At 42.9% G+C, this 26,500-nt stretch overlaps 1 protein-coding gene across 9 annotated transcripts in view; it reads right to left on the bottom strand.

Annotated features, from left to right (window-relative positions):
* The window catches only part of LOC147023236 (uncharacterized), a 344,444-nt gene that overhangs the window by 301,548 nt on the left and 16,396 nt on the right, over positions 1-26,500 (bottom strand). Inside the window, exon 1 of one of the 9 annotated variants that reach the window (XM_085888456.1) lies at positions 6,148-6,364. The exons of 6 other annotated variants lie outside the window; for them this stretch is intronic. In XM_085888456.1, the coding sequence (XP_085744582.1) occupies positions 6,148-6,162 (15 nt within the window). In that variant the 5' untranslated portion in view covers positions 6,163-6,364. Of the gene's footprint in view, positions 1-6,147; positions 6,365-26,500 lie in introns of those variants that run through there. 2 more of the 9 variants (XM_085888436.1, XM_085888445.1) reach the window with 2 other exon arrangements.

Raw genomic sequence — 26,500 nt, 5'->3', positions numbered from 1 at the left:
CAACACTAACCGTCTATTGATTTCTCCTCTATATTCTCCACTCACTTCAATCTTATAAACCAGGAAGATGAAACTTTCCACTATTTCCACGTGATCATCTCCCAATCTGAACACATCAATCTTCTTAGTTTTCAAGATTGTAATCTTTTTGAGGTTTAAATAAAGACTAGCTTTTTCACTTTCCTTCTAAACCGTCTGCAGCAGTTTCATGAAGTCCTCTTTACTTTCTGTTCAACACAGTGGTATCGTCGGCATACCTTAGGTGGTTGATAGGTCTTCCTCCAATCCTGACTCCAGCCTCGATGTCATCCATGTTTGATTTCCTCATGATGTACTAACACTACAGATTGAACAAGTAAGAAGATGAACGAATGCCCCCTGTCTGAGCCCTTTTACAATTCCAAACCATTTTGTCTCTCCGAACTCTGTTGTAACTGCAGCTTCTTGGTTAGTGTGCAGGTTTCTTATCAGGAATATCAGGCGCACCGACATCCCCATTTATCTCAGCATTATCCACATAAATTAATGATCAACACAATTGAAGGCTTTTCCAAAATATATTAAACAGAGACAAACCTCCCTTTGCTTTTTCCATGATCCATCTCAGATTTGCGATTTGATCTCTCATACATCTTCCTCTTCTGAAACCTGCTTGCTCAACAGGCATTTCTCACTTAATGAAATCTTCTATTCTGTGTCGAATGATCTTTAGTAATATATTGCCGGCATGTGAAATGAAGGCAATGGTTCAGTTACAATGGTTCGGTTACTTGAACATTCTCTCGTGTCCCCTTTCTTTGGCAATGCTATGTAGATTGGCGGCTACCACCTTTTATAATGGTACGATTACTTGAACATTCTCTCGTGTCCCCTTTTTTTGGCAATGCTATGGAGATTGGCGGCTACCACCTTTTCGGCCATATAATCATGCTCCAGATCTGTGTACAGATTGCTGTTAAAATTTGATTCTCTTCTCCCCAATTACCGAAAAGAGTTCCACTGGAATTTCATCAGCACCTGATGCTTTTCCATTTGTCAGCTCTTTCAGGACTCTACATACCTCACATTCCATCACTATCGGTTCTTTCTCTTTTTCTCCTTCTTCGAAGGTTGCCATCATGTTGTTGTCTTGTTTGTATAGAGTTACTGTTTGGTCCTTCCATCTTTCTTTCACCTGTGTTTCTTCTGTTAGATCATTTCCTGTTCTTAGATTAGTCCTCCCATCTTCTTAAGGACCCCAATCGAAGACCCAAATTTTCCCGTGGTCTATCTGATCTTTTGAAAAAGATCTCTTGTTTTCCCTGCTCTGTTGTCACTCTCTATCTCTATGCACGCTTCTTTAAAATACCTCTTTTTGTCTCTCCTAGCTTGGCGTTGGAGTTCCGCATTTTGTCACTTAATGTCCTCTTTTGTGCCCCTTTGGTTTTCATCTCTCTTCAGCTGTTTACAATATTTATTACCTCTTCTGACAACCATTTAGCCTTTTTCTTTCTGCTTGCTTTTTTGGATGTTGTTTTTGGTCTCTTCTTTTACAATGTCTTAAACCTCTTGCCACAATTTGCCATTCTGTCAACCAAGTCCAACGCTGGAAAACGTTTTCGTTTTTGTTTTTTGCTTTATTGCATATTGTTTAGATACATTTTCAGGGTCGTATCTGATCGGAGTTTTTGATGTTTTTTTTTTTCACCTTTTTTAATTTGACTCGTCGTTTTGCCATTTGACTCGTCGATTAGGGAGTTCATGATCTGTCCCACAGTCTGCACCTGGCAGAGTATTGGCAAATTGCACAGCTCTTCTCCATCTTCTGTTGTTGGAATGTAGTATTTATATGTTGCCCATCAAGTGAAGTCCATGTGCACAATATAAATTTTGGTTGTCTGAACCATATGTTTGCAATTACGAGCTCATTCTCCAAACAAAAGGTCCAGCATTCACTCCCTTGCTCATTCCGGATACCAAGTCTGTGCCTTCTTACAATCCCTGGTGCTCCTGCTTCTCCAATATTTGCATTCCAATCTCCCATAATAATTAAAACATCTCCTCTAGGCACCTGTTCTACCAGCTCCTGCAAATTTCCATGAAACACCACCACATTTTCTACATCTACGACAGAAGTTGTGACATACTGTATCTGAATGATGGTGGTGTTCACTGGATATCCTTTTGACCTCACTGTTATTAACCTATAATGAATTGTATCAGACAATGACTCTGCCATATTCTTATTGCAAATCACTGTCATTCAATTTATTTTAGAGATTTCGTGACCAGAAAAGAAAAGTTTATAATCGTCATATTGAAACCACCCCCAAACCAGTCCGCCTAAGTTCACTTATCCCAAGAATTTCAGTTCTGTTCTGCTCCATCTTCCTCTTTATTACATCTAACTTTCCTTGACTTATTGATCTTACATTCCATGTCCCAATTCCATGGATTTCAGAGAAGCTTTGAGGTTGACTTTCAGTTCTGGCGACCCCGGTGAATGGATTTCCTTGCGGTTTTGATTCAGCTCCATCATATCTGCCAGTCCTCATCAAAATGTTTTGATCTTCATATATATATATATATATATATATATATATATATATATATATATATATATATATATATATATATATATCATCACGACTCTGCCATTTTAGGCAGACATAAAGCAACCCTCCCTCTCCCCCCACAAAAGGCCAAACCAAGGGAAGCCCTTTGCAATTTAAAACTCAATCCAAGTTCCTCCATTAAAACTCGTTCCAGGTTCCTCCACAGCTGCAAGGCATTTGCACACAGCATGTGTATGAGAACGTTTGTGCTACACGTCTCCATCAGCCATTGTACCAGTTCAAATGCTCGTTGGTGGATCGTCAACGGCAACGCAGACAAAATCACCGAGGTTGCCATACATGTACCAAATGCAATGCCTCTAGCAATCATATTAATACTAAAAGCCCAATCGTGTCTCTCACACATAATTGGGAGAACGATCAATCAGCTCTCACCTAATCAATCTTCCCAGCTGAAACTAGGATTAATATAATTTAAATCACTATTCAGCCATTCTAGCCACATAAGGCAACATAAAGCAACCAAAAAAAAGCTATTCCAAAGTAAGTTCTTTGCGATTTCAAACTTGATCAGAGTTCCTCTGCAGCTGCAAGGCATTTACACAGAGCACAGAGTGTCTGCTTTCTAAATTTATAAATGACACCAAGCATGGAGGTAAGGTAGATGGCAGAGAGAGAGAGGGTGGTGATCAGATTCAGGAAGGTCTTGATACTTTACGAGATTTGGCAAAAGATTGGCAGATGTAATTTAACATAAATAAATGTGAGGTGCTGGGGATGGGTAGGAATAAGGGATTACATGAAGCAAGGGGCAGCCTTGGAGCCTGTCGCACAAGAGAAGGTTCTGGGGGTGAGCGGACAGGACAATGCCAGGCAGCTATAGGTAAATCTAGCAGGGTTTTAGGATGTATTCGTAGAGGGATCAATTATAAATCAAAAGAGGTCGTGTATAGGATTGTTGTGAGACCACATCATGAATATTGTGGATAGTTTTGGTCACAACATTTGAGGAAGGATATAGCTGCCACAGAGAGGGAACAGCATAGGACTACAAGATTGATTCCAAGGCTAGCTAGACTAAACCATGAGGAAGGTTTGAAGGAGGCAGGACTTTATACATTAGAAATGAGGCGATTGCGAGTTGATCTGCTAGAGATGTTTAAGATAGTGAACGGTGTGGACAAGATAGGTGCAGAAGTTCTTCAGCAGAATAGACAGTGACAGGATCAGGGGCCATAGCCTGAAAGGAAAGAAGAGGAAAGTTAAGAGAGTAGCAAGGCAGGGGTCTTTCAGTCAGAGAGTAATGCATGGAAGGGTCTCCCTGGAAAGGTAGTGGAAGCAAAACGAGAAGATTGATTTAAATCAAAATTAGATAGTTACCTAGATGTATTGGAGATAGAGAGATATAGGGATATTGGCAGGGCTTATGGGTTGTGGGTGGATACGTGATGGCAATGAGGTTGGTGCAGCGGAGGCATGCTGGGCCAAATGACGTCCTCCAGCACCAAAGTTTCCTGCATATCCTTGTTATGTAGAACCCCAACGCTATACATCCCCATCAGCCATCGTACTGGTTTCAACACTGATTTTTATACATGGTCTAGGCTGGTGGAAGAGCTTTGACACAGAACAAATCAGGACACAACATAGCAAATGGAACAGCAGGAAAAAGGGGAAACACCAACAGCAGGGTAGAGGGAGAAAGTAGATTGGAGGATTTGTGGTACAGTCCTTCCGGAAAGAGAGAGTGAGCGTGAGGGATTTCTCAGGATTGAAAGACATTCCAAGTGTTTGACCAGTTTGATTTTTGTCAAGGTCCGAGTAGAGGGAAGAGGCTGCTGCCTGTCCAAAGGATGAGAGATGTCACGGCAGGGTGGAGTCATCAGAAAAGAGATAAAGAGGATTTTCCAGAGAGTCAGTGAGATCACTGATGAAGATTAGGAATAAAATGGGGCCTAGAACGCTGCCTTGGGGGTACTCCAGCCTTGACAGGGAGAGGAGATGAAAGGGTTCCGTTGAGAGCCACACATTGACGACGAGAGGGGAGGAAGTCAGTAATCCAAGAGTGGAGTTGTCTTGGATTCCATAGGCAGACAGTTTGGAGAACAGCGCAGGATGCCAGACTGTATCAAAAGCTTAGGATACAGTATGTCCAGAGAGATGGCCCTGATCTCATCTCTGTTATTGTCATATTGAGGGCCTCCACCATTGTTTGGAGAGTAAAAGCATCATGTCCAAGATAGAGTGATCAGGTCTGAATCTGAATTGATGATCTGAGATGAGGCTGTTGGAGAAAAGGAATGATTTTATGTCAAATGTGATGATGGATTCCATGACCATGCTGATGATTTGAAGTAAGTTAATTGGTCTGTGCTTAGTGGATCTGCTTTGGCACCTTTTTAATGTAATATTGTGATGTTGGCTGATTTCCAAGGAGATGGAAGATGACCTATGGTAAATGACGGTGAAAAGGGCAGAGAGGAAGCCAACATCAAGAGCAGCAGAGCAGGGTTTTTCGAACATATGAGCTGATGCCATCTGGTCAAGTTGCAGAGTTAGGATCGAGGGTTGCCAGGAAGTTTCCCACCTTTTCAGGTGCAAAAAACACAGAATTCAGGAGCAATTGGGTATGACTGGGAATGATGGGTACAGAGAGGGAGGGGTTAGGGACACAAGATTTTGAAGTAAACACAGAATTGAGGCGTTCGGCCTTCTTACGAGTGGAGTCGGCTGTGGTGCAATTTGAAGTGGGAGAAGGTATGGAGGGGGAGCATACACCAGAGACCGACAAGTTTGAAAGCTCATTCTTGAGATTGGACAGATGTTTTCTGGCTCTCCTGAGGGTAGACACGCACTTGTTGCCACACCACGTGACCTATGACATCATAATTATCAAAGCACATTCTACTTGAGTAGTCGCTTCCATGATAAAAATTTTGTCTCGATCTGACAAGTGGTTCAGGAGAAAAACACAAAAGTTCTGTGTTGACAAACAAACAAACAAACAGACAAATGAAAAATCACTCAGTGACACTTGGCAAAATGGAACGGCACTCCGTAGAGCACAAACCTCTGCCAGGTTGAATAGTTTACATTTTGTATCCGACAGTTTTGTCATAACTCGTCCACAACTTTTACAGATCTCATGCGATACAAAGTTTTTGGCCCAATCTCTCAATGGTGAAGAATCACTTGAAAAATTCTCGGATCCGGAATCGGATCTTCACAAAATTGAATCAATTCTTCCTTGTCACACACCCAACCTGTTCACCAAGTTTCATCCGAATCCGTCCAAAACTTTTTGAGATATCGTGCTATTGTATATCGGTTTAGCCCCATCTCTCAATGGTGAAGAATCACTTTAAAAATTCTCAGATCCGGATCCGGATTCGGATGTTCACCAAAATTAAGCGTTGCTGTCGTTGTTCAGTCAACTACATACACAAAAAAACAATTGCTTCAAAACTGTGGCCAAAAATCATGCAACAAAAAGACAAACAGATAGACAGTCAGACAAACAGACAGACAAACATACTTGGGAAAAACTTTTTTTTTGTCAAGTAACAAACGGATCCAAAAGCTGTACCCTCACCTTTGGCAAGCGCATATATTCACAGGTCAGGTCAGGTATGGGAGCATGCGCTGGAGCAGCGTGTCGCTGTGTCCACTTTCCACCGGAACTTCATTGACCTCCATCTGACCATCCCCAAGGCAGATTCCTGGTCTATCCCCATCTCCTTGAGATGCCGATCAACCTGTTGCAATCACGAGGCATGTGGTCGGCCCATTGGCCTCCTCCATCATGAGGCTCCCCTGCTGAGAGAATCTGGTGATCAGGATCAGCATCAGGAAAATTAACCACATGTCCATACAGCTGCAGCTGATACTCACAGACTATGCAAGTAACAAATCTCATTTGGGTCTCTCTCAGCAACCAATCGTTGGACACAAAGTCCGACCAGCAATAGCCAAGGATTCTCCGAAGAGACTTGGTACCAAAGGAATTAAGTCTCCGTCTCAGATCCCTGTTCAGAGTCCAAGTCTCACATCCAGAAAGAGCAAGACTGGAAGCACCAAGGACCTGAAGACTCTTCCTGCACAGGTACCGACAGCGCCACACCCCATTATCCAGTGAATCCATGATTCCCCAGGCCCGACCCAGATGTCTATTGACCTTTGGCTCCCAGCCAGCAGAGACATGAATATCACTGCCAAGGTAAGTGAATCCCTCCGTGACCTCAACATCCTCACCACAAACAGGTACAGACAGGATAGCAGCATCCAAGATGTCATTTAAAGCCTGGAAACCTGTAGTTTTGACCCAGGAAACACATAATCCCAGCAGCTCCGACTCCTCATTCAGCACCTTGAGGACCCCCAAAAGGATATCTAAAGTCTCCGCAAAGATGACTGCATCATCTGCAAAATCAAGGTCCGAGATCTTGACATTCCCAAACGGTGCACCGCAGCTTGATCTTTCCGACATCCTCCCTAGAATCCAGTCCATACAAGTGCTGAAAAGTGTGGGGGCCAGTACACACCCCTGGCGAACTCCAGTAACAACTGGAAATGTCAGAGATGGTACCACCACACTTCACAGCACTCTCAGTACCAGAGTAGAGTTCAGACATCAGATCGATCAGTTTTGGTGGCACCTCACGAAGACCAAGAATCCTCCAGAGGGCATCCCGATTCACTGAATCGAACGCCTTACAGAGATCAACATCGGCTGCAAGCAGCCCCTGCCGAAACTCTCGTCTGCGTTCGGTGAGGACACGAAGTGCAAGGATATGGTCAATCGTTGACCTCTTTGGTGTAAAGCCTGACTGCTCTGGACGCTGGTGCTCAAGCAGATGGTGGCGAACCCAACCAATAATTATCCGAGCAAAGACCTTGCCCGGCACTGAGAGCAGCGTCACCCGTTGGTAGTTGTTGCAATCCTGGTGATCACCCTTCCCTTTCCAGAGAGGGACAACAAGGCCCCTCTATCAGTCAGATGGGATGATGCCTGTGTTCCAGGCAGAGCACAGAACTGCATGCAATGACACGAGTGCAGCATTTCCACTAGCCTTGAGAAGTTCAGCATGGATTCCACAAATCCCAGGAGCTTTATCTCATTTCAACAGGGTCACCACAGCCTGTGTTTCCACAAACGAAGGTGGTTCACAGTTGATTGGAGGGTCAGCAATAGGGGTAGTAACACCCCTAACATCCAACTCAACAGCCTGTCGCTCAGCCTGGTACAACCGCTCAAAGTAACCGGCCTTCACCTCATCTAAGCACGAGCCGATGCTCCTCTGTCAGGAGCCCACCACCTTCTGCTCTAACTGCAGTACACCGAGGGATGGGCTTGGATGAACGCAATGCATGAATTACCCTGTAAGCAGGACGATAAATCATTGACCACAGGTGATGCTCTACCCCCTCACAGATTCCTCGCACATAGGCCTCCTTGTCCACCCTTAGCGCACGTACAGTTTTACGCCTCAGCTTCCTGAACAGCTCAGCTCTGCCATTCAGCCTGGCCCTGCGACTCTGGTCAATGGTATCCAGTGTCCCTTGAGAGACAAAATTCTTCTTCACCTGATGGTAAAATAACAGTTTTAAAGGCTGTAAATAAAAAAAAATTTTTTGCCAGTTTACCACCGTTGATGCAGCATCTTCTCCACCACCGAATTTAACACATTTTTTCGTCTTTGTGCCTGTTGTTTGTGTCCTTTATGACGTCCTTAAAAACAGTAAGTTTACTGTTTAGAATGATTTTCAATTTTGTTTGACTACCAGTCAGGCAGACAGACTAAAAAAAAAAAAAACTCTCACTCCTCTCTGCGCATCCATGATCGGGACGAGGTTCCGCACAATTTGCTAAACTCAGAGCCAAAGTACTAATAATTATTCTCTACAGATTCGTGTTAAGATTCACATTGCGATTCATGTTCTATTGTGTTCAAAATATAACATTCAATTGAAATTCAATTGTTCCTCGATCATTGACTGACATCTGCAGACACACACACACACACACACACACACACACACACACACACACACACACACACACACACACACACACACACACACACACACACACACACACACACCGATTGCTTAACACCGCTCTGTGCTTTTGAGCATGCGGGGTACAAACCTAGCCGCTTCCTGACCAAACGCATCTCACTCCAAAAACCTTCTGAAGGTCCCTCATGTGATATGTTGAAAAAGATTATTCTGCAAACTAAAGAAGTATCCCTGTCTTCATTCCATTGCTATTCCTTTCCTTCTGTATGTTCTTAACATAAATATTTCGACCTTCTCACCAGATTTTACATCCATTAAGGAATGCTGTGAGTGCATCAAAAGACTCGGTGATGTAATGGTTCGAGCATCCCCTCTGAATTTGGGATGTCAGTGGTTCGAACCCCCCTGACCGAGTCATATTCAACTTTAAAAGTGGTGTGTGCTGCTTCCTAAACATTTGAAAAGGATAGCATACAAACAGCCATAGGTTGGTCACCATTGTGCATGCTTGATGGGCTTAATGGTTTTGCTCCTGTGTTGAAGCTCCTTCAAAGGGAACTCATTGAATAGAGGGTTCTCAGAGCTATCCCATAATGCCGTGTGCACCGCCATGTTAGTTATATTCACTCCCCTGGCAACAATAGCATCAGTAGGTACACAATGTAGCACGTTCACCTCGCTTTTCTGACTTACTGCAATGGAAGGTGACTAATTATTTGGCCTTGTTCGGTAATGTTTACCTTTTCTCGCTCGGTGAGCTTGCCAACCAACAAGACGTTCAAGCACGAGCCACATCATGGGTACTGAAACCCCTCTATTATTATTATTATTATTAATATATATATATATATATATATATATATATATACAGTGGGGAGAACAAGTATTTGATACACTGTTGATTTTGCAGGTTTTCCCACTTACAAAGCACGTAGAGGTCTGTAATTTTTATCATAGGTACACTTCAACTGTGAAAGACGGAATCTGAAACAAAAATCCTGAAAATCACAGTGTATGATTTTAAAATATTTAATTTGCATTTTATTGCATGAAATAAGTATTTGATACATCAGAAAAACAGAACTTAATATTTGGTACAGAAACCTTTGTTTGCAATTACAGAGATCAGACGTTTCCTGAAGTTCTTAACCAGGTTTGCACAGACTGCAGCAGTGATTTTGGCCCACTCCTCCATACAGATCTTCTCCAGATCCTTCAGGTTTCGGGGCTGTCGCTGGGCAACACAGACTTTCAGCTCCCTCCAAATATTTTCTATTGGGTTCAGGTCTGTAGACTGGCTCGGCCACTCCAGGACCTTGAGATGCTTCTTGCAGAGCCACTCCTTAGTTGCCCTGGCTGTGTGTTTCGGGTTGTTGTCATGCTGGAAGACCCAGCCACGCCCCATCTTCAATGCTCTTGTTGAGGGAAGGAGGTTGTTGGAAAAGATCTCGCGATACATGGCCCCAACCATCCTCCCCTCAATACGGTGCAGTTGGCCTGTCCCCTTTGCAGAAAAGCATCCCCAAAGAATGATGTTTCCACCTCCATGCTTCACGGTTGGGATGGTGTTCTTGGGGTTGTACTCATCCTTCTTCTTCCTCCAAACACGGCGAGTGGAGTTTGAACCAAAAAGCTCTATTTTGGTCTCATCAGACCACATGACCTTCTCCCATTCCTCCTCTGGATCATCCAGATGGTCATTGGTAAACTTCAGACGGGCCTGGACATGCGCTGGCTTGAGCAGAGGGACGTTGCGTGCGCTGCAGGATTTTAATCCATGACGGCGTAGTGTGTTGCTGATGGTTTTCTTTGATACTGTGGTCCCAGCTCTCTTCAGGTCATTGACCAGGTCCTGCTATGTAGTTCTGGGCTGATCCCTCACCTTTCTCATGATCATTGAGGCTCCACGAGGTGAAATCTTGCATGGAGCCCCAGACCGAGGGAGATTGACTGTTATCTTGAACTTCTTCCATTTTCTAATAATTGCGCCAACAGTTGTTGCATTCTCACCAAGCTGCTTGTCTATTGTCCTGTCGCCCATCCCAGCCTTGTGCAAGTCTACAATTTTGTCCCTGATGTCCTTAGACAACTCTCTGGTCTTGCCCATTGTGGAGAGGTTGGAGTCTGATTGATTGAGTGTGGACAGCTGTCTTTTATGCAGATAACGAGTTCAAACAGGTGCAGTTAATACAGGTAATGAGTGGAGAATGGGAGGGCTTCTTAAACACAAAACTAACAAATCTGTGAGAGCCGGAATTCTTCCTGGTTGGTCGGTGATCAAATACTTATTTCATGCAATAAAATGCAAATTAATTATTTAAAAATCATACAATGTGATTTTCAGGATTTTTGTTTTAGATTCCATCTTTTACAGTTGAAGTGTACCTATGATAAAAATTACAGACCTATACGTGCTTTGTAAGTGGGAAAACCTGCAAACTCGGCAGTGTATCAAATACTTGTTCTCCCCACTGTATATATATATATATATATATATATATATATATATATATATATATATATATATATATATATATATATATATATATATATATATATATATATATAAAATATTATTACAGGTAACACTTCCAGAATTACAGATGACTGCTGGGATAAGTTTACACCAATTTATAGAACAACTATCTCGCCTTCCCCATTGACAAATGACGTTGAAACCAAGGTTGTAAGAGCGGTTGTTGATGCTTTTGAAAAAATAGAAAGCAAAACAATTTCCGACAACTACTTTTGGGTGGTGGTCCATGATATCTCGCTCTCAATCTGAATCTCTCTCTCTCTCTCTTTGCCACCCTCGCTATCCCACTCCTCGACACCATTTGTCACCCTTTTTGAGGGCTATCTCACAGGTAAAAGTGCGTCCCGTCTCTCTTCTGTGGTCCAAAGCATAACTAATTGAATTACCATGGCGTTCCATAATAGCGTTTCAGGCAACTTAATAAGCTTAATAAATTATAAGCATTGTTGGAACGCTGCGGCCGATAAATGGTACTCTCCAGTTGACTAACAGGCAGTGTAAATGAGATAAGTCATGCATTAGATTGCATTTTCCTGATGGATAAAATGTGTTGAGGCAGCCACGGTGTGCCTCGGACCATTCTGTCCCAAGATGCTATCGATATAAAGCCAGTAATATGACGGAAGTGCATATTATTGGCTAATTAACAGTACATATAGCCGCAGCCCTTGTGATATATTGCTCTGGCAGGCTTTGCGGCCCTGTGGAGCTAGCACCACGTGACTCGATCTGTAGGCCTTACACGGTGGGGGGCAATAAAAAAATGGAGTTAATAGACTCGTTTAAACCCCCAAACTGGAGCAGCAGCACCACATCGCCGCTTTGGTTATGAGCGGTAACGCGACCACTTTTTGCTGTAGCTGCGCACAGATCACCAGGAAACGAATGCAATTTCTGACGGCGCCGCAAACATCAGAGCAAATTCATTCGACGTTTATGCCTCGGCAGTCCCACGAGGAGGAGATTAATCAAGCGTTGATTTTGGAATGCAGCAAACATGTAGAAGCTCCCCCAGCGGCCCCGATTTCAGGGCGAATTGAGATAGAGAGGGATGCCTGGGATTCATGCTGGGAGGGAGGCGTTCTCTTTGAGTTTTCATCCTTATCTGACTACACGCTGCCATGTATGTGCTTACAAAGTGAGCAGATAAGAATGTACGATAAGGTGAGTGCGGCAATAAACGCTGGAGCCATTTGTACGGCTTGTCGAGTGCGAGGAAAGTAAGGAAGAGGGATATACCAGGTTATAAGAGATGACCACGCATGTGTATGCATGGATCGACGTCTTTCGCCAACGAGACCATCAGCTGAGCAATGCTCCATCATCGGGATTCCCAGTTTTTCCTTCCATTTCTGTGATTGAGAGTTTCTGGCTGTATCAATCTTGTTCACCCCTTGTGTCCTCCCTTACCCTCATTCTTCCCAGCATCCCTTATCCCCTCAAGTCGACCTCTATTTTTCCCTCTCCCATTCTATTAGTGTCCTCCCCCATCATCTTTCTACTGTTACACCCTGGAAATTGATCAAGCGTTGATTTTGGATCCTATGTATTCTACAGCGTGGTCACAATGTCTTATAACCCATGATAAAAAAATTTGTGACATTGCCTTTTATCATATTAGCTGACGACACTGAATGTTCGACAAGTTATACCACATACATGTGCAGTACTCTTTTACTTTATTACACATTTTACAACATATGACGCAAGCCTGAAGTGTCCAGTGGATCCGTTCGTACTCAATCATTGTCATTACAGAGAATCTTTTTGCAACAGATTCTTCAACCAATTTGCACAGCTGACCTTCGGTTGATGACCTTCCAGTTCTTGGCATATATTTTATGTTGCTTGTTGCAAAGAGTTTATGCTCCCAATACAGGATTGTCTTTTTTCTGGGGAGCTTCTTGGCGGAATCGTTGCTGGAAGTCGACGCGCATCTCTTCCATTGTTTCCCTGTTTGTGGACGTCCGTGAACCCAGACACTGACAACAACCCATTGTTCAATGGTGTAATTGCTTGTATCACCCATGGTTATGTTCACTCAATCTGAGAAAAGGGAAAAGGGAAACTAATTAACACTTTGCACACAAAGGCAAAGTCAGAATCTTTACATGAGGTGACAAGACATTGTGGCCGCCCTGCAGATCCTGTACAAGTCTCACGCTGCATAAAAATATTAAAACGATTTTTTTTTTTACCCATTATAGGTTCATATCTATGGACAGAAAGGGCCTCCATAAAAACGCTGAATTCATGCTGCAGCACTCCACGGTCAAGAAATGCAAAGTCTGGATGGCCAGCCAGTGGTTTGATCAGGGTCCCACACCCCCCTTCCTCGGTTCTGTCTGGAAAGGGAGGGGGCTAGAGTGAAGCAGAGCCTCTCAACACATCAATCATAGTCTCCTGCAGCCATTGGAACATTCATTACAAGCACTGCCTGGACCCTCCACCTGAGCTCAACTGCAGGGTGTGAGTGAAAGGTGTCTATTTCATTGGTATTGGTCGCACTCTAAACTCTCTTAGACCTTTAGTTTATGTAATGACTACCTATACATTTGTTTTGCTACAGTAAAGTTTACATGACAGTCGCAATTGCATTTACTTATGAAAAAACTCTATCCACATATGCATTCACTTTGCAACGGCTTCGTTTCGGAAAAGCGAGACGCTGTGATTCACAAATGTTGACCTCACGGATACATTTGCATGGAAGTGAACTCGCTCCGCAAACGTTGCCGAAAACAAAGTGTTTCCCTTCCCATCAAATGTGTTTAAGAATAACATTGTGCTAGTATCTTGACACCACATGCAAACTTGAAATGAACCCTCCAACCTTATTCGTGTGCTTCTTGCCCTCCCCCCCCCCCCCACTGCAAAACAGGTGTGCGTTTCATCAAGGTTTCTTATTGCGGTATTGCACACAACACTGAACCACAAGGAGCAATGCAAATGCTACTTGTGGTGGGCAGAAAATCATTCTGCCTGCATGCAAACGCACCGACCATACCGCTGTGTCCATTTGCAATTGATTTGACGACTATAGCATTTAAATTTTTCAGTGGCCACCTGGGAATCCCGACGTAAACCTAACGTTACTACTCGAGCACATTTTGAAAGGACTCATGAGTGACAAAGATGAAAAGACTCCATGATCCACCACTGGATATGCCCTTGCTTTGAAGATAGAAATATGAGGTTCCATTGCATGCAGGATATCCACGACATTTGGCAGGAAAGGGTGGTGATGGTGACATCCTATTAGAAAAGAGATAAACGGTTCTGAATTGGTAACTGTACATTGTCAGGCATTCAGAAGGTTGTACGAACAAAATACTATAATCCAAGAAATGCCACATACAATTAATTTTGCAGTATATGGTATGTCGATCGGGTTAATAAGAAAATATTCTTTCCATTTTTACCAATATATATATATATATATATATATATATATATATATATATATATATATATATATATATATATTTATTTATTTCGACATATATATGTATATTTATACATATACATGTTGGGTGGTCGCTCGACTTCCGTTATTCTCAGGTTTTCCGTCTGTCTGTATGTATGTAATGGACAGCTCTGGAGGCCAGAGGAGTCAACCGATTTTGATGAAACTTGACTAGTAGGTTGATACCAGGATCTAATTGTATGCTTTTGAGCACCCTTGCTATAGACGCCACCGTTGCCTAGCAACAGGACTTTGAAAATTTTGAAAAATCCTAAAAAAAAAAAAAAACCAAAATCAAAAATCGCCTTCCGCGCTTTTATGCGCACTATAATCAACCTCTTTGTCAAAAAATTTCAGCCCGATCCGTCAAAAACTGTATGACTAGTATGCAATTATATAGCAACCACCCATGTTGCCTGCCGGCTTGTTGGGTCGCCAAAATAGGTGACCCTTATTGTCAGTAATTCTGTCTGTTTGTTTGGATGTTTGTTCGTTTGTCATCAGCATAATTGGTAGTAAACGTGGGTGGATTTTGACCAAACTTGGGTGGTAGGTACATCTTATGACCTAGTGCTTTGGAAATTGTGATGGTTGCTAGGGATGCTTTGGTTCCCTAGCAACAACCGAAAAACGTTCAAAATCGGTACCGTTCACACGAAATCAATTCCGAAAGCCATTATCCCACGTAGGGTTATGAAATTTGGCACGAATAATCTACAGGTGATGCTCTATCAAATATATTCTGGTTTTTGTGATATATGGAACACTTTACCCACAACGCCCCCTACAATTAGGGTATGCGCCAAAATTGAAGGCCCCCTAGCGACCAGGTGAGTGCATCGAGACGAATGAAACGTTGCAGGTTCATGGTACTCAATGAGTACTACAACTTTGCCTCAGGACATATTGACCGATTTCGCTTAGGTCAGGGGTCAAAGGTCAATGCAAAAATTGACCTTTGTGCAAAAAATAGTGCAAAAAAAAATCGATAATATGCGAGAGCTGGAGGTGCCTTCGCGCCAAAACTCCCCCAGCGGCCCCGATTTCAGGGCGAATTGAGATTCGAATTGAAATACTCCTCCTAGGGTTATGGTCGGATGGCCATGAAAATTCACATTAATCGTCTGGAATACATTGTGCACAAATGAACGAGCCGGATTTTCGATTTATATATTTGTTCACCCACAGCACCCCCTCGAACTTTGGGGATTTCTGATTTCAAACCGCATTTTCGGTACTTTTCATTCAAATGGATACCGAGTAGTTATCAGTAGATGGAACTCGATGAGTTTTGATATGCATAATCTTAAGGTGATCCGCTATATGACATCCATTTTGCTCTATATCTTATAGTTTCCATGCTCGGCGACCTATCGCCGCCTACCGGCTTGTGTGTATATATACATATATATATATATATATATATATATATATATACATATATATATATATATATATATATATATATATATATATATATATATATATATATATATATATATATATATATATATATATATATATATATATATATATATATATATATGTAGTGGACGAAAAAAATGGAAACATCTGGGTAAATGAGGGCCGCCAAGTATATTGAAAGCAACGGCTTCCATGCAAAGGTGTGGCCCATGTGTTAATTAAGCAAATAACATCCCAACATGCATCGGGTCATGTATAAAAATGCTGCACAGGGCTGGTTGCCAATAATTATGGCTAACGTGGCTGCAAGAGGAGACCTCAGTGACTTTGATATGGTGAGATGAATCATCCTTCACCATGTTCTTGCCAAACTGACGAGTGCACGTCTGGTGCCAACCTAAAGAACTCCACAACCTTGAGTGCATGGTTCCAACAGTGAAGGGTTCTGGTGGTTCTGTAATTTTGTGGGGTGCATTTTCTTGGCATGGTTTGGGTGCAGTCATTCCCTTAGAAGGCAAGGTAAATGGCATTTGCTATTTAATGGTACTGAGTGATCATCTTCAACCCATGTGGCAGCATTTACTTTCTGCCAGGATGGGTGTCTTTCAGGATGACAATGTCCTCATCCAGAGGGCATGTGTGGTCATCCAATGGTTTGATGAGCATGACACTGATGTTATCCATATGTCTTGGCCATCTCAGTCACCAGATCTGAACACAATCAAGCATTTATGGGATATTGTGGAATGACGCCTGTAACAATGTTTTTCACCTCTCTCAAATAGGTGAGTTGATTGCTTTCTCATGGAAGGATGGTGCTATATATATATATATATATATATATATATATATATATATATATATATATATATATATATATATATATATATATATATATATATATATATATATATATATATATATATATATATACATATATACATATATTGTTGCGGTTCTGAAAACCGCATGCCTCAAAGGCAATGGCATCCATCATACAGTGTTCCCCCAGATAGTTATTTCATTAATATACGTGCAATTAGACCTTTACCTTATGTCTAATGGGTCAAATAGGATGAACTGCGTTGTGTGGATCTCATAGTTAGGTCTGATTTTATTTCTGTCTTCATTCGAACTCTTTTCCTTTTATTACTGAAATGAATCCAAGCAGGCACCACACCCAGACGGCTGCTTCTGAAAACCACAAAAACATCCTCCACGATAAGAATGCATCTTCACGGAGGCCAACAAAAGAAGCATCAACCACACAATGGAAAAATCCTCCGCTGTAAGATATGGCATCAAAGGGAATAGTAGAAGCAAACAATAAGAGCCCAACGGCGTACAGGACGTATGCGGCGCGTTCTTTTCAACCCATTTCTGCATCTACTAATTAAATCCAATCCTTTCCTTCAATCCATGACACAGATCAGGGCTGGCACCGTGCAGGCAGCTGCCTGTGAAGACCACCACTGTGATAGATAACCGCATGCACAATGACGGACCCGCGCACAGCCCTTGATAATTTATCATCGTACAGTACGGGGCATGAATAGCGCACCTCTTCATTCGGGTCTGCGCGCTGATTACAAAGGCATTTTATCATCGCACAGAACAGGGCACGACTAGCACACATCTTCATTCAGATCTGCGCGCTGATTACAATAGCATCTTAGCATCCCATTGTATGGGGCAGAATGGTGCACATCTTTGTTCACGTGTGCGTGTTGGTTCACAACGGCATCTTACTGTTGATTCTTGCTCACCACCACGGCCACCAATGTCTCCCACGGATGGCAGACATCCTCCCGCACTTCCGCCTCGATGCAGCTGCCACCAAGTAGAGGCATGCTGTACGGCCCAGATCGCACGGGACACATGGCGTACAGACGGGAGAAGCACATTGATCAGCGCTAACTGCAGCATGCCGGGGTGCCCGAGCAGGCAAGCAGGACCGGCGCACCCCTTGGCCAGTCGCCGGAGTACGGCCATGGAGGTCGGTGCAAGGCGATTCATATCGTGAGGTTCGGAGCGAGACGATCCCACAGCTCGACGAGGTATCGCCGGACGCACCAGTGGGGCCGCTTCCGGCCATGACGGCTGGGTCGTGTGGTGGCCGGGGCCCAATGGGAGCACCCAAATTGGGTGACGCATTTTTTTGGGGCGGCGCCCCGCACTGCACCACAGGGCCTATAAATGACGGAACGCGAAGCAGTCCGAGAGAGTCGTGGTCATCCTAATCTTCCTTGCCTGGCTTTGGATCTGTCTCTGCATGTGCCTGCTTCATGCCGTCTTCTTCTTCTACACTGACTTGCCACTGGCTCCACCCACCCAGCTGACTCCGCTTGCTGCTGACACTCCGCCCGCTCGCTCTCGATCTCCGCCTTCTCTGGAATCTCCACTCCCTCGCGTGCTGACTCCGTCCTTCCACCCACCCACCTTCTCTGCCTGCTTCTCGCCGCTGGCTCCATCCATTCACCTGGCTCCACCCTAAAGTCCCTCCCTCACGCCTGATGGTCTCGCCCTTTCTCTGGATCGGTGCACATGCTGCGCAGACATCGTAATCAAGCAGGAGACCACGCGCCAACCCTCAAACTGGGATCGCTCGGCAGAGCGTCCCCCAAAACGTACTGAGTAGAACAGTCGGTCAACCATGCAAGGTATTACGAGACCGTTAGCTTCATTTCCTCTCCTTTCTTGAGATTAAGTCCTCTTCATCGGGGTGTGTGTGTGTGTGTGTGTGTGTGTGTGTGTGTGTGTGTGTGTGTGTGTGTGTGTGTGTGTGTGTGTGTGTGTCATGGTGTGTGTCATGGTGCCTGTCCTCGCTTAAGTTAAGAGTGCAGAAGAATTATATCAGGATAAGTCTGCTCTGTGTCTGCTTTAGAAGTTGCTTGTTTTGTTGTCGCACCACACATTTCTTTCTAACACTGCTTACACACAACAATAAATTTATTCACTGTGCCACATATTTTTCCTTGCTTACCGGTAAGAAATGCTTATGTAGAAATGTTCCCAGCTCGTTTTTTTCTTTTCTTTCATTGATCCAGCATGGTCCATATCCTAGCCTAGCCAGGACTTTATTCCCAACGATCCGTTATTTTTGCCGGTACGTCCTTGGCAGTGTCACTCGGCTGTATCTGATCCGGTAAAGTGACCCAATTCGGACAAGATGTACGGATGGCGTGTCCCCCGGTTACTAGATCACGTGATTATTTTTAGGTACCTGATATTAGACAGAGGACCCTAAGTCACATGGTTGAGTTATTGGCGTTCACGGTCGGTTAGCGACCCGCCGCGTCATGGAATTATCTGTGTGAGACGGCCTGCGATTCCGGGGAGTCTGGTGGGAGCCCGAGATAGCTTCACCCCACCATCCCCCCCCCCAGTGGTCTTCTCACCCGACCCCCAGCCACAACAACATATATATGTATGTGTGTGTGTGTGTGTGTGTGTGTGTGTGTGTGTGTGTGTGTGTGTGTGTGTGTGTGTGTGTGTGTGTGTGTGTGTGTGTGTGTGTGTGTGTGTGTGTGTGTGTGTGTGTGTGTATATATATATATATATATATATATATATATATATATATATATATATATATATATATATATATAGTAGCCAAGGCGCAAGTCGTCACCATCAGGACCGAGAAAAAAAGTGACGACTTAGAAATGTGACGACTTCCGCGTATGCAAACATTCATGATGACTGTGGGGTGAAGGATGAAGTCGCGCCTGGCCTGGACACATATGTGTGAGAGCCGGCTATTGTACCAAAAGGAAAACACAATCCTCGGGGCATAGGTGGGGGTGAGTTGGTGAATTGGAACGTGATCAAGCAAAGATGGAATTCATGAATCAGTTTATCAAAAGTTAAGATAATGAACAACTCTGTAAGACAACTCGTATACCATCGGTGATGGTATGGTGACAAATTACATGACACACAGTGATCGTGGTGATGATTACCACTCAATGCCTATGTGTAAGTGAGTGCGGTAATGTACAAAACAAGCCAATATAAAACCATGATCGGACTTCAACACTAAGCTCGATCGATCCTTTCCTTCTTCGCGAAGTAATCCGTTATGTTTGACTGCCTCAAACTCTTGGGCATCTGGTGCATGAGAAAGGATTCAAACCGTTCATTGTATTCCATGATGTTGGCTGGGCAATCCTCCACCGAAAGACAGTATCGGCCGAATCGGCCGAAACCGAATATTTGGCTGAGCCGACATTTGCCGAAACCAGATGATGAGCGCGTCATCGACATCTTCAAAGGACACACATTTCACACTTCCCACCGGCCTCACGATCTTCTCCACTTGTCCAAATATCTTGCCCTTATTCTTCAAGATATCGTTCAATGTCTGCCGTTTGATGTCCAACTTCTCAGCTATGTTTGTTTTCTTCATCAGTGGATTTGCCTCGCAAAACTGGATAATGTCGTATTTTTCTTGGTAGGTTTCAGTTGTAAGCTTACGCTTAGTCGCCATTGTCCTGCCTGCAGTGCGATCAACATGTGTACGCAGTTATAAATAGCCTATCACTGGCAGTGTACACCAATGAGCAAGCATCACGATTCCATGAAATCGGGCTTCTCACGAGGCAGCAGTTCCGTGTGACGAGTTAGGAGTGGTAATTTACTTGAGTTTCCATGACGTGGGAATGGACAACATCTGACGACTTAGACGAAGTGACGACTTAGAGAGGGATGACCCTTTATTCAAAGGGATTTAACATGAGATAAATTCAGGACTTTTTGACGCTGCCGACTTACACCTAGTCTACTGTATACACACACACATATATATATATATATATATATATATATATATATATATATATATATATATATATATATATATATATATATATATATATATATAACCATGAAAGGCTACCAAGGTAGGCCCATTACTGTTTCAAACCTCTCCCAGCCCTCCCAGAGTTTCTCTACAGTTGTAAAGACATTCACAAGTCGTGCACACATGAGAATCCCAATGCTGCACACACCCTCAGCTGCAGGACCGGTTTCATTGCTTGTTTGCGAAATATATATATATATATATATATATATATATATATATATATATATATATATATATATACATATATATATATATATATATATATACATATATATATATATATATATATATATATATATATATTATACATTATACTGTTCAATTCAAATCAAAGAGGTACAATTTTTTCAAAATGAATATAAAGGAAAATCAAAGAATAAATCATAGCACGAATTACCAACATTAGTCCAATGGTCAGAAAATAATAGAGAAAGAGAGGAAGGAGGGTTGGATAAATCGTCAAAGAAAGTAACCTCAAAATGCAAAATTTCAACTTACTCGCCCGCCTAGAAAGTACAGTGCAGTACTAAACATATATATATATATATATATATATATATATATATATATATATATATATATATATATATATATATATATATATATATATATATATATATATATATATATATATATATCAGTGAGTGAGTCATTGGTTTGAAAAAGCTTTATGCAGTATATTCGATACACATAAATTATATGTAAGTATATATTATCATCAGCAGGTTTTCTGTCCACTGCAGGACGAAAGCATCCCTCAGCTCTCATTGGGTGACTGCATTCACAAAAGGGCCCATTGCAATGCAAATGTGCCAAAATCAAATGCTGTGAGTAAACTTGTGATTCGCGAACTTCATTTAATTAAGTCTTATGCAAAAAATAGGTTTGGTTGCAGACATCTCCCCATCACTAAAAAGTGTAAGCTAAAATGCTGGTTATTCATAATTAGCTTAAACAAAGAATAATAATATTTGTCGATAATTAAGTACTTACCACACTTGGCAGGTTTGGGTTGGCAAATGTATTTGCACAATAATTTGTAATTTGTTCAGAGTGCCAGTGATAACTCAACTTCTCTTCATGAAAGACATTGTGGGATATTTAATATCCTCCAACTATTGTTGGCAAGCAGGTCCTCTGACTTAATGTCCTTCCAGTGGATGGCACGCATATTGATGGATCGCCCTGCATATGAAACACCAAGTTGACAGGATATAACGGGGTCGAAATTCAAACCTCAGGTAGATGGCTCAGAGGCAATCGTGCATATCTCGAGGCTATCCTGCCAGCCAGAAATATACATAGTTACCAGGTGCACTCGAAGTGAAAAGCAGGGTTAAGCAATTTGTTCATGTTCATCTGTGTGTCTTCTCAGTTTATGATCGAGGAACAGCTTATTGAAATTTAATGCAACACTAGCGTGGTTTGGCTTGCTACACTCGCCTCTCCACAAGTCTTTGCAGAGATTGACGTCATAGATTTGCTGCGTTGGTATGATTTACACCAATCATAATACAAACTTTTTTTCCACAAATTTATTTGTAATATTGCTGATATTGTATTTATTTGAAATTTCATTTGTGATGTAAGGTCCAAGTGGTCTAAGTGGTCTAAGTGGTCTAAGCTGTCTAATCTCTCTGAAGGGTGTAAGGGGTCAAAATGGTGTAAAGGTTGAAGGAGTCTAAAGGGTATTTCAGGTCTTTTGGGGCTTTTGGGTCTTCTGGGGTCTTGGTGGTCTTGGGGGGTATTTTGGGGTCTTGGAGGTCTTTGGCATCTTCTGGGTCTTTTGAGTCTTTTGGTCTCTGGTGTCTTGGTGGTCTTGGGGTCTTCTGCATCTTTGGTAGTCGTTGGGGGTCTTCTGGGTCTTTTGAGGTATCTGGGGTCTTTTGCGGTCTTCAATGGCACAAGAGGTTCAAAGAGGGACAGGAGGAGGTTGAAGACGATCCACGGTCTGGAAGACCTTCAACGAGCAGAATGGCAGACAACATCGAGCGTGTGAAGCAGATGGTGCACGCAGATCGTCGACTCACGGTGCGGATGATTGCTGAGGAACTTTCCATCAACAAGGACACTATCTGGAGCATCATCACTGAAGGGACAAGAGGAGGGATCTGTGGGAGAACAACGCCTGGGTGCTCCACGATGACAACGCCCCTGCTCACAGTGCCCTGAGCATCTGACAGTTTCTGGCGGAGAGGAACGTGCCAACTCTGCAGCAACCCCCGTATTCGCCAGACTTGGCCCCTTGCGATTTTTTCCCATTCTTAAAGCTCAAGGGGGTGATCAAGGGGACCCGATTTCCTGATGTGGAGGCCATCAAAAGGGCCGTGACGACGGAGCTCCGGATAATTCCAGAAGAAGCCTTACGGGGGGTGCATCAAAGCATGGAAGAAGAGGAGGGACCTGTGTGTGAGACTGGAGGGAAACTATTTTGAAGGGGCAAGCTGTGATTTCAATATTTTTTTGGAATAAAATTTCTGTGAAGTCAGTCCCGTTACTTTTTAGACGGACCTTGTATATGTACACACACACACACACATAATATATACATATATATATATATATATATATATATATATGTATATATATATATATATATATATACTAGATGACCCGTGAACTCGTTGGGTTCCCGTTGTGACAAGTTGATAAGAAAATCATTTCAAGAAAAAAAAAAATAGCTCCAGCGAACTATACCGCTGAGGTTGTTTGCATTGATCAGATTCTCCCGAAGAGTACTTGACTGAATCGGGAATTGATTTTTTAATAATTTTTTTCGTTGCCCGATTTTAACGAAACTTGATACTGCACATCGCAGGCGAATGTTGAGTCAGGTGGGACTAAAATTTTTGCGCTATCTTGTACCGTTTTGGCTGTATTTCGGGAACATACATACAAGATGAGAGTTTTAGTAATTTCTACATATATATTTATATGTATATGTATATGTATATATATATATATATATATATATATATATATATATATATATATACATATATACATATACAGTTTATGAAAATTCATAGCCATGCAGTTCAAGCCAAGCAAGGCTGCATGAAGCAACTATGAAAACTACACAAGGTAAGCCCATTACTGTTTCAGACCTGACCCAAGTTTCTCTGCAGTTGACATTCATAAGTAGCACATCCAAGAACTGCAATGCTACATGCCCTCTCAGCCATCAGACCGATTTCATCACTTATTGGCGAGTCATCAGCAACAGCGTATATCAAAACGTGTAACACCGAGGCTCATAAGCATGCACTCTGTGCAATGGTGTGTTTTTTAAATTTTCTTGGAATACATTGTCGAGGCTCATATGAGAAGTAACAAACACTATGCACAACAAGGGGGGGCAGGAGACAAGTGGGGCAGGAGAGGGAAGGACAAAGCAGTGGGGAACAGAGACATTAGGAGTTCTGTGGAAGGGAGAGGGATGGGGTGGGGTACACGGAGTATACGAGATGGACACCACAAGGACTTTCAGGACCTTACACGACAGGTAACTTTCAGGAAGGAAGGCAGGGAATTTGAAGTATAAATGTGTTTCCAGTTAACATCTAAATATTTCAAGACCCAATCACATTTCCCACCGGTAATTGGAGGAAATAGCCAATCAGCTCTCACCTGATTAATTACCACAGGTGGCCAGGATTATCAATAAATTAACCGCCATGCACTTCCAGCCAAGTAAGGATGCATGAAGCAACCAGGAAAAGCTACACAAGGTAAGCCCGTTACTATTTCAAACCCGACCAGGGTTCCTCTACATTTGACATTCACAAGTAGCACATACCTGAGAACTCCAATGCTGCATGCTCTCACAGGTGCCAGACCGGTTTCATCGCTTTATGTTGTTGTCATCCGAGGCTCCCAAGCATGTACCACACCATGTGCGATACCATTACCAGTTAACATATAAATACTTCAAGACCCAATCATGTCTCTCACCCGTAATTGGAGGAAATAGTCAATCAGTTATCGCCTGATGAATTACTCCAGCTCGCTCGGATTCTAAATAAATTAAGAGCCAATTTGTATGTATGTATGTATATATATATATATACTGGTAAAAGAAACGGCAACGTTTTTATTCAAAAGAAGGCACCACCGACTTGTGTTGTGGTCTTCATTCGGGACTATGCAGCCAGGTATGGTGTGCCTGGTGTTAAGTCTCCTCACTATGGGGAAGGGACCAGACTTGATTGCAAAAAAGCAGATGGATCTAATACATACACGATGAGACCTAACCCTGACATATATGGTGAGAAACATAAATGGTGCGACTGAGACCCCACCCACACGTAGATGGTGAGAAACGTCCATGGTGAGAAACGTCCATGGTGAGACGTACAATAAGCAGATTGTGAAATCTAATTTGTTATATCATTCCACCCGTAGACGCACCTGACTACGCCAAGTTTCATACACAAGGTGATGATCAAAACGACCTTAGGGTCTTCACCATCTGCTTCTTGCATTTCTTGCTCATTACATGAAGGCCAACTTACGGATTAAACAAAAAACCCCCCTTGGCGTTTCTTAGGACGATCTGAGCATCTCGTTTCGAGAACATTTTGAATATCCCACGCATGTCTTTATACTGTCTCAGTGTTTTGGTGCTATGTTGAAGGTGTGCTGCGTTGGGGCTCAAACCGCATCGGATTTAGGGAAACGATACTCAGGGACACAGAACAATTCGGAATAAACACTGCACCAGGACACATCCAACAGGACTCAGCCATGCAGTGATGCAGGGATGGAATCGCGAACGCTTACATCCATGAGATTCCCGAACCCCGTTGAGGCCACGCTTTCCAATTCCAATGATGGGGAAGCAAGGTGGTGCAGGGTGGGGGGGCTCGCTTTCAAGGCATTAAAAATACGAGCCAGTTCAAACGTTCTTCGATTGGTGCAACTGAAACGCAAATGTAAACGTGGGTAGTTGTGTAAATGATCTGACCTTTATAAGATTCCTCTGCGCACCCTGTTATTTGCTCACGTGGTGACAAGGACCGATGAGAGGTTCTCTGCGCGGCTCAATGAGCGGACGCGTTGACAGGTGCGAGAAAATTGGTCAAAGTTTGCATTTGGCGCGAAAAGAGTGATTGGTTACTGCAGGTCTCGCCCAGGATGCCCAAGCTGGTAATAGGAAGGCATCGTTAGAGGTCGCTGTTTTCTGAACGATGCTCGAGTACAAAATCACCTCCCTTGCACCCCGATGTGAATGTCCCGAGTTTTGCCATGCGAGGTTATAGTGTCTGTCGTGGTGCTTTATACGAGTGAAGTACAGTATTAACTGTTAACAATGCACAGCGGGTTGACTCGGAACAACATTTTCACTCTGCGATAAGCAGATTTACGTAATAGGTGCGTCACATAGCGGAATGTCACAGAACGTCACAATAGCAGATGTACGTCACATATGGTGAGATAAAACCCGCACCTACATGTTGAGAAACATACATGGTGTGACTGAACCCAGCCATACATACACGATGAGAAACATGTGACTGAACGTATAATACGTGGTGAGACCAAACACACACGTCCGTAGTCAGAAACGTTGTGAGACTGAAGGTAGACATACTTGGTGAGACCTTACTTCCACATACATGATGACAAAAATAGAT

The sequence above is a fragment of the Eptatretus burgeri genome, chromosome 7 (genome assembly GCF_056783735.1).
Source record: "Eptatretus burgeri isolate ZD-2024b chromosome 7, Ebu_testis_v1, whole genome shotgun sequence".
NCBI lineage: Eukaryota > Metazoa > Chordata > Myxini > Myxiniformes > Myxinidae > Eptatretus > Eptatretus burgeri.
Note: the sequence above shows the minus strand (reverse complement) of the source record. Positions and strands in the feature narration are given on the sequence as shown.